The 10,000-nt window shown below is 26.0% G+C and overlaps 3 protein-coding genes across 3 annotated transcripts in view; all 3 read left to right on the top strand.

Annotated features, from left to right (window-relative positions):
- Phum_PHUM489600 (zinc finger protein, putative) overlaps positions 1 to 1,003 on the top strand; it is a gene marked incomplete at both ends in the record, with an annotated part of 1,730 nt that extends 727 nt beyond the window's left edge. The window contains 3 exons of the mRNA XM_002430494.1: positions 136 to 236; positions 318 to 564; positions 683 to 1,003. Coding sequence (XP_002430539.1) covers positions 136 to 236; positions 318 to 564; positions 683 to 1,003 — 669 coding nt within the window. The remainder of the gene's footprint in view (positions 1 to 135; positions 237 to 317; positions 565 to 682) is intronic.
- A 3,897-nt stretch (positions 1,004 to 4,900) lies between these two features.
- On the top strand, positions 4,901 to 5,177 carry Phum_PHUM489590 (uncharacterized protein; the record flags this gene model as incomplete). The annotated part of the gene is made up of 2 exons (XM_002430493.1): positions 4,901 to 5,018; positions 5,140 to 5,177. The coding sequence occupies 2 exons, from the start codon at positions 4,901 to 4,903 to the stop codon at positions 5,175 to 5,177; spliced, it is 156 nt and encodes a 51-aa protein (XP_002430538.1).
- Positions 5,178 to 6,897: 1,720 nt separating this feature from the next.
- Phum_PHUM489580 (uncharacterized protein) lies at positions 6,898 to 8,378 on the top strand (the record flags this gene model as incomplete). The annotated part of the gene is made up of 6 exons (XM_002430492.1): positions 6,898 to 7,307; positions 7,410 to 7,416; positions 7,615 to 7,639; positions 7,824 to 8,069; positions 8,144 to 8,226; positions 8,304 to 8,378. The coding sequence occupies 6 exons, from the start codon at positions 6,898 to 6,900 to the stop codon at positions 8,376 to 8,378; spliced, it is 846 nt and encodes a 281-aa protein (XP_002430537.1).
- Positions 8,379 to 10,000: the final 1,622 nt, after the last annotated feature.

Below are 10,000 nucleotides of genomic sequence, written 5' to 3'. Positions count from 1 at the left end.
TTTTTGCCCTCGTTTTTTTTTCTCTTAACTTTGTTATTATTATTATTATATTCTTATTTGTTTTCCGCCATTAATTTATTAATAATAATAATAATAATAATGATTAAAAATTGTTTTTTTTTTTTGTTGTTGCAGTATCCTCAGGTGATTGAATTTCGATGTACTTGGCCGGGTTGCACTTATTCAATATGCGATTTATCATCGATAGAATATCACGTTCGACAAACTCATTTGGGGTAAGTTTGTACCTTTTGTTTGTTTGTTTGTTTGTTTTGACTTTTTTTTTTTTGTAAGCGAATTTTTTTGTTTTCGAGCAGTCCAAAGAACGAAACGGATTTGGAAGGAGATCTCAGCGATCACGAAGAAGAATTTTATTACACGGAAGTTGAAGTATCGAGAGCAGACGTCATGACAAACACGGTTGTTACTCTTCCCGTTCATCCTCATAAGGATATGTGCAGGCCGTCTCACGAGGATCCTGATTACCAAAAAACAAAAGGTTATCCAATAGTACGTTCATCCAATAACACTCCAACTGCCAATACGCCATGGAGTTCATTCACTGTAAAAATTTTTTTTTTTTTTTTTTTTTAAATTTTCTGGAAATTTTTTAAATTCTGGAAATCATTTCCATTACACGCAACGATTTAATTTTTTTTTTTTTTTTTCCCCGATCGAATAGAAACAAATGAAACTGGGCAATAGTTACACAGGCATTCAACCGGATATATCATCAAATCGATCCAATAATAATAATAATAATAATAATAGTAATAATAATAATAGAGCCTTCACATTCGGTTCGTCCGAAATGTCATGGCAACCGAGTTCTCTTTCGGCATCGGCACCCAATAAAATTAACGTTAGCAAAACTCCAGGATCTCCGACGAGGAAAGCGAGAGGGGAAACGAAAAAATGCAGGAAGGTATACGGAATGGAACATAGAGAACTTTGGTGCACGCAGTGTAAATGGAAAAAAGCATGCAGTCGGTTCGGTGACTAAAACAACAACAACAACAACCACAACAACTACAAACAAACAAACAAATCAAGGTTGGTGCAATCAATTTTTTTTTTTTTCTTCTTTATTTCCGGTGTTTTTCAAATTTAAGATTATTAGTTATACCTTTCTCTCTCTCGCTCTCTCTCTCTCTTTCTCTCTCTCTCTGTGTCGTACGCACGCGCACGCACACACACTCGCATACCGTAATTTTAATAGTCATTCTCGGTAATTACTCTTCGGCGCGTGGATCGCTAACCTAAATCGATGATTCCCAAAATCGGTTTAAATATAATAATAATAATAATAATAATAATAATATTATAATTTTAAAAAATGTATACGCCGATGATGATGAGTTGTAACTCCTTTGACCTCGCCGTATAAATTTACACTTTTAGGTATGAGCTTCCATCAAATGGTAAAAGATAATAATAATGATGATGATGATGATGATGATTTTCACTTTGGTATTTTTTTCTTTTTCTTTTCAGGATCAGTCAAATCGACGAGAGACTGAGTCAACGTAAATGACAAATCTTTCTAGAAAATTTAAAAAAAAAAAAAAAAAAAAAAAAAGAAATTCAAATAATAATAATAATAATAATAATTTACATCCGCGCGGTTTTTTTTTTTTTTTTTTTTTTTTTAATATCGAATAATTAATTGGATGATTTTTATTACGGTAATTTTAATTAATACTGCGTAAGACAAGCAATAATAATAATAAATGACGTAGTAATAATAATAATAATAATATGAATATAAACGTACGGGGCTAGTACATATTACCTTTACAAAATATTTTTTGATAAGTAATTATTATTATTATATTAATTACTTAAAATAATTACGTAATAATAATAATGATAATAATAATAGTAATAATTAATCGTTTGATGACAACGCCGCGTAGTAGAAAAAAGAAAAAAAAAATTTTTTTTTTTTTTTTCCCGGATGTGAATTTCAATTTTATAAATAAACGAGTTTTAATGGCATAAATAGAACGATTTAAAATTAATAATAATAATAATAATAATAATGATGATGATGATGATGATGATGATGATGATAGTTTTAATGTTAAAATGTAATCCGTCAGTGTGAGTCAGGTTGGGTTTAGGTCAAAGTAACGGCCGACGCCGAACCGCGCACGAGAATTAAATAACTACGAATTACTTTGTGTACTGTCACGTGAGCCCCGTTACTTATTATTATTATCATTATCATTTATTTATATAAACAACGTATATTATATTTAATTATTATTATTATTATTACGACGACGAAAATGACATACATCCTTTTGGTAGCTTTATAGAGAAATTAAAAAAAATACCGATTTGTAAATCAGGACTTTAACGAATCCTGAACTTGTTTCGACGAGGACGAGAGGGAGGAAGGAGGAGGAGTGAGAGGGAAGGAGGAAGGAAGGGCGGAAGGGGAGGGGATGAAATTGGAATCCGTTTAAAATCGTTTCTCGTTTGTATTTTAATTTTTTTAGGGAATGGGAATTCCGAATGAGAAAAATGATTTTTACACCCAAATGCGTAATTATCAATAATAATAATAATAATATTAATAATACTTTTTATATATATATTCATTGTTACCAATTTTAAACGGGGGAAGAGTAGTTGTTGTAAAAAGAAAGAGAAAAAGAGGAAGAGAGAGAGAGAAAGAGGAAGCGAGAGAGAGAGAAATAGGAAGAGAGAGAGAGAGAGAGAAATACGTTTGGATAAATTAAAAATGGACAATATTATTTTCTCTCTCTCTCTTCCTAAAATTGTTAATTTACATAAAAAACGACTTTCGATATTATTATTATTATTATTATTAAACAGAAAACATTGAATGCGCTATAATAAATGTTTTATTTTATTTTTTTGCATCGAAATTTATTATTATTATCATTATTATTAATTTACGTTGTTTGTTGTTACGTTTCCGTTTGTTTCGAATCGTTTGTCGAAAAGTTACACACACATAGACAACACAACGTGAATAAAATCTCAAAATTATTATTATTATTATTTTTTTAAAAATAAAGACAAATATATATATATATATAAAAGATAATAATAAAATAGCAGAAGACAAAAAAAAAACGAAAAGAATAAATATTATATATTATATAGAGAAAGAAAGAAAGAGAAAGAGAGAGAGAGAGAGATAATATAGTAAATAATAATTTTTTATGTTATAATATAATGTACCTTTATTATTATTATTATTATTATTGATAAAAAAAATTGTAGTATAACAGATTTTAATATATTTACATAAATCCTATATATATATATATATATAAATAAATACATAAATACACATATATTTTTTTTTAATTATTATTATTATTATTATTATTATTATTGTACAATTTAATTTTAAATGTATATTATAATTATAATTTTTTTTCCCCTTTTTGTTTTATATATTATTTAAACGACAGAAAAAAATATGTATATAAATATTTAGTATTAATTTAATTTTAAACAATGATATATACATAATAATAATAATGATAATAATAATAGTTTGCATCAAACAAAAAAGAATTTTATGAATTTTTTTTTTTTGTTTTTTTTTTCTCCTATTAATATTTTGTCAATTTGAAATAGTAATAATAATAATAATAAACGTACACAACCGTTTGAATTTATATAATAAAGAAGAATAGGAGGGGGGAGGGGAAATATATATATATATAAATAAAATATAGCAATATATATTATATAAATATTATTTATAATTATTATTATTATTTTGATGACTGAGAGTAATTGAATGGATTATATAAAAAAAAAATGTGAAAATTGATTGGTTAATTTTTGGTGGGGGAGGGAGGGGGATGTATTAAAAATGTTTATGTAGGCATTGTTAGAATTATAGAAAGCTTCGTGTTGTTTATATATATATATATTATATTATAATAATATAAATATAAATATATATATATATGTGTATATGTGCTTAGACAATGAATATTATAAGTTGGAAAAGTTTTGTGTTTATTATTATTATTATGATTATTATGTTTCCGGTTGTAAAGTGTTGTTAATAATAATAATAATAATAATAATTTTGGTTCCTCATTGTATTTAATTAGATACAGACAAATATATATATATATATATATATAAAATTTATTTCCTCTTAAAGGATTTTCAATATTAATATAAGATAAGATAATGATGATGATGATGATTTTTGTTGGTTGGATTTGGGTGATTTAAAATATAAAAAAAAACCTAAGATTATTATTATTATTATTTATATGTTTTTTTTTTTTTAAATTTAATGTAATTGTTTTATTTAATTATAATTTCCCCCCCCCGTTTTGTTTTTAAAAAATTTAACCCCCCAACCGAATTAATTATGTTTTATTTCGTTTCGAAATTTAAAATAATAATAATAATAATAATAAATTAATTAATATAAATATATAATTTTTTTTTGTATTATTATTATTATTATTATTATTATTATTTATAATTTTACTGTCCTTAATAGGTTAAAAGTTTTTTCTCATTCGCTTAAATCTATGAGATGATGCGAGCGCGGATTCCATAGAGTAACAAAAAAAATTTTTTTGTGAAAAAAAAGTTTCCTTTGTTGTGACGTCACGATACCATTTTCAAAACAAGAGATGTTTTCATTTAGTCCGGGAGTGATGATTATCTTACAATGACGGACATAAAGTCCGCGGGAAAAGTGTTTTTTAATATCTATAGACAATAGTCTATCTCTCTCTCTTTATTTATTTTTTTATCTCACTCACACATTTCGTTTTACATTTTATTTGAAAAAAAAAATAATAATTTATTACATTTTCGAAACATAAAAATCTCATCCCCCTTTTTTTTTTTTTTTTTTTTTAAATATATAAATTTAATTGTAATGCGTTCGGTATGTAAACAAACGCCCGCGGAAATATTTGGTATCGAACCTGTTTCGTGTAATAAGGAAGATCATTCCGGCATTGTTCTTTGGTTTGGAAGACTTTGGATGTGCGTAAGTAAAAAATGTGTCATACAGACGTATTTGTAAGTAAAAAAACAAAATTCTTATACTTTATTTAAATGAAAACGGTTATTCGTGAGTGAGTTATTATTATTATTATTATTATTATTATTAAGCACGTAAGTTTACGTACGAATTTTTTTCCCTTATATAAAAATTTTAACGGTAACGGTTTTCGTGTTTTCATACGTACGATTTATTTATTTATTTATTTTGGACATATTTATCGTGAGGAAAGGAATCGAATTTAAATTTTTAATTTAATTCAATTAATTATTTATATTATTAATGTATTTGTTACATAAAATTAACTTACAAAAGTTTATTAATAGTTTTTTACATTTTATAACCTAACATGGTTAGGAAAATAATTACATTTAACAATTCGACATTTATAAATGTCTGCTTCTTAACACAGTTTCTAACAATTTTTAATAATTTTATTAATATTAATCATTCGAATCATGTTTTGACATAAAAACAATATTTTAAAATTTATTTATTATAATATTTAATTAATAAAGAGAGAGTCTCCATTTAATAAATGATAATAACGGTTAAATTATTTTTTTTTGCGGTTTGATTAATCTTTAATTAAATTTATATAAATAATTATAAATAGTTTATATTATTCGTAAGTCATTTTTAATGTTTAACAACACTTAATTGGGGGGGGGTGGGGAGGGGAGGGAAAATATAATAAAAAATCTTAACGTTCTCGTTAAGAAAAATTTGAATTTAAAAAAAAAAAAAAAAAAAAAAAAAAAAAAAAAGAATGAGTCTAATCGCACGTCGGCAGACGACAAAATCTCCATTAAAAATGGCTTTCGATAAATCTAAATCAGAAATTTTTACATTCTCATAAAAAATAATTTTTTATTAATTTATAAAAAAAAATAAGCACTCATAAATACATATATAATTTCTTTTTTTTTTATTTATTTATTATTAAAATTAATGATTATTCGTGTTTAAAAAAAAAGGAAAGAAAAAAAAAACAAAAACTTTGTTATATAATTTAAAATCATTCGTTTAATTTAATTTTTTTTTGCTATAACGTATATTTAAATAATGACTTCATTAAAGGTAAGTTAAATTTTTTTTTTTTTTTTTTTTCACTTTAAATTTCGAAAGAAAAGTTATTTTATAATTTTATAAAAGTTATTTATAATTATAATTATGGCTTATGCAATATTTTTTAATTTTATTGCATATGGAAAACGGTTTATTAGTATTTTTTATTAAATATTAATAATTGTTATTTCGATTTAAAAAAAAGTTTTTTGGAAATTTTAAAATACTTTTCTTTATCGATATTTTTAATAAAAAATATTTACTTTTTTATATGTGACACATTTGATTAATTGCAGATATTTAAAAATATATTAATACCAAGTGCTGCTGGTGTAACTGCAACCTCGGATAGTTTAAAAAAAAGTAAATCTTTGGAGGATTGTCCAAGTGAGCCAGGAACAAAACCTAGCGATCTTCCATTATATGCAAAATGTGCTCAATGGTAAGTTTTAACTATAATTAACATTAACTTCTCTTCTCGACTAAACTAATGAATTAAGTTAACACTTTCGCAATCGAGAAATGTGTATGAATTATGTAGAAGTGATGTGCACACTTTTGATTTCAGCGAAGACACACCAAATAGCTCACCTCCTAGTAGTATGGAGGAAGCAGTAGGTAATATCAGAAGAGAACTCTGGGTTTGGCAAGACAATTTAAGAGGATACAGGCATAAGATAATAGATGTTTATCAGAAAGGATTTGCAAAAGCCGATTGTAAGTATTTATTAGAATAAATAATAACATAATTTAAAAAAAAAAAAAAAAAAATCGTGGAAAGGTTTTTTTCGCAAACCACGATGTGTGTGAAGAGAGAGTTGAAAAATTTGTATGAGGGTCAAAGGCATATGTATTCAGGCCCGGGTAATAAACATGCGAGAAATCATTTGGAACAATCGTTAGAGGATAAATATGATGTACATTCTCAAATAAGTAAAAATAGCATGACTACAAAATCGAGATGCATAACAGATTTTAAAGGATTTCCAAGGCCTTGGTCGACTGGGAAAAAATTTGATACTTTTTGCATTGATCATTGTGGTAATCCGTGTAGCAGCGGAATAAGGAGTAAAAAAGATGATAATCAATTCCAACAGCAAATTCATCATTGTCAAATAAAACATCGTCCAAATTGCCCCGTCCCACAACCCAAATGCGAACATACAAAAACGGAAAAAATTCCGCCTTGCGAAGGACCCCCCCAAAAAGGGTGTTGCTCATATTGTCAAAAATCCGAATGCTGAGACAAATGACAGATATTTTTATTAGCACTATATATATATATTATTTATTTTTTCTTTAATATTATAAGACTGGACGTAATGGATATATTATATTTCTGGCTCAAATTTTAATGTCCATATTTTTATATTATTTATTTATTTATTTATTTTTCATTCGATTTGGATTATTTTTTTCACATTTTTTTTGTCGACATTAACCCTAAGTGTAGTTATAAGTAAAGTCTTAATATGTATATATTTATATGTAAATATTATTATTATTATTATTATAAGGTTTTAGTTATATTATGTTACAAAGGTAAGTTATCTGGCATATTTTTATTACAATTACTTTTATTATTTTTATTATTATTATTATTATTGTTTTGTGTTAAGTACTATTATTTTATTTTTCTACTCGTGTTTGTTTGTATTCATTGTTTTTTTGTTTTTTTTTTTCTTTTTTTTTTTTTTTTGGGGGGGGGGGCATCACTAATTCACAGATGCAATAGATTATCTACGAGAGGAAAAAAATGGTCCAGAGAGAATAGGTGCCATAGGACTCGCAGGTTTGACGGGTTACGTATTAGGAATGAGGAGAAGCAGGTTCAGGAGGTTCATGTATAGCGTGTGTGGTATGGTCGGCATGGCAGCCATTTGTTACCCGAATGAAGCAGTCGATTATTTCGAAGCTGTCGTTTTGGAAACGAGAAAATATTTTATCGTCGCCTATCATTTCATCTACGGTGGTAAGTAAATATTTAAACGTTCAAGACATTGTGTCGACGTGTTGTTGATCATTTTTTGTGATTCTTGATTGCAGAAACTCCAAAAATGCCAGGATGGCTCGATAAATTGACAAACGATATGGGATTGTCAATATTAAAATCCAACGATAATAAAACGGTAATTGATTTATTATATATTATATTACAGACCCAGTAGAAAAACCTAAACGCTCAAATGTAGAAACAACTCCTAAGGAACCTAAAGTCAGAGATTGTTTATGTGCCCCTAACCCGAAGGACCCTCAACCTTGCGTTTTGAAATGTGATTAATTAATAAATCGTAAAAAAACGAAAAACAAAGACAAAAACAAAACAAAAACATAAACAAAAACAAAAAAAAACAAAAAAATTTGCACTTTTATTACGTAGTTCTGTAGTGGTGGTAGTGGTGATGGTCGGTGATCGGTGGTGGTGACAACCTAAAAATTTTAGAGGGTATATATATAACGAGGTACTTATTTTGTACTCGTTGTGAAATTTTTTTTTACATTACCTGCCAAACAAAATAGGATCCTTAAAATTTAAATTGTCCTCTCCCCCCTTCTCTCTCTCTCTCTGTTGCAAGAAAAGTTTTAAAAATTTCAAATTTTTCTCTATTGCATTGTATTTTTTGGTTTATTTCAGGATGAAAAGTCAGAGATTGAAAAACCTGCCGCACATACTGAGAAATAGGATAGTAGACGTAGTAAAACATAAGCCACACACAAAAAAAAAAAATAAAACGAAGCCGTTTTTAGCAGTTTTATATGCAAATGTATACTTATAATATAAATATATGTATATACTTGTACGCATATATATACTTTAATTTTTTATATAATAGGTTTTAATAGCCATACTTAACTTATTGAGCTTAACTTATTGAGATAAAAAATTTTTTTAAAATTATGATTGATTGATTGACTGATTGATTGAAAATAACTTTACAAGAGTAAATTTATATTAAGAAAATGAATGTTTTACATAATTAAAAGAAGAAGTTGTATTTGACATGGCAATAGTAAATTATTTTATTTATTAAACTTTGTTAGAGTTATCATCATCATTAATTTCTTATAAATAATGCTTAATAATTGAAAATAAACTGTCACTGTTGAATATTAGTAAATTTAAATGATTTTAAAAAGAATTTATGGGCAAAAAATTAAATAATTATTTATTATTTTACATAATTTTACAATAAAATTACAATCGACATCATAAAACATGTAAAATTCAGATGTTAAGGGGGGGGGGGATTAATTATTTTGGAATCTATAGCTTAAAATTTGATTGTTAAAATTGTTATAACGAATAAAAATTTTAATTTTATTGTTCTAAATAATAATTGTAAATTTATTTTAATGGCGGTTGGCTACTGTGTGGAAAATTTAAATAAAAACAATTGAATGCGGGTAAGTAGATTGCATAGCGCGTTGTAAATTTGTCGTGGTACTAGATAAATAGTTTCTTTATTATTTGCGGTAGCATGGCGGTGCTCGTGAATAAATCCTAAAAAAATTATTTGACTGTTTTCAAAATTTTTGTTTTTGTTGTTTTTTGTTTTGTTTTTTTTTTGTTCGGTTTTCCATTCGTTTTGAACGTTGAAGGAAAATTACACTTCTCGAATTGTTTAATTTTATTTAAAAGCGGTAAGTTATATCGATTAATAATTATTAATTATTTAATGATGATGATAACGTTTCATGTCGAAGTAGTAGTAGCAGTAGTAGTGAACACAAAAATCATTATGTGTTAACAATATTTGTTTTATCGATTTAAATGTTTTTTTTAACATTTTGAATGATTTCCTTTGTAATATATCATTATTATTTTGTTATAATCCGTTGAACTCTCATCAAAAATTATTTTATAATCTTTTACTATCGGTGCGGGTATTAATTCTTTTACAT

This window comes from Pediculus humanus, genomic scaffold (assembly GCF_000006295.1).
Source record: "Pediculus humanus corporis 1103172108259 genomic scaffold, whole genome shotgun sequence".
Taxonomy (NCBI): domain Eukaryota; kingdom Metazoa; phylum Arthropoda; class Insecta; order Psocodea; family Pediculidae; genus Pediculus; species Pediculus humanus.
This window is presented reverse-complemented; position numbering and strand designations above follow the sequence as displayed.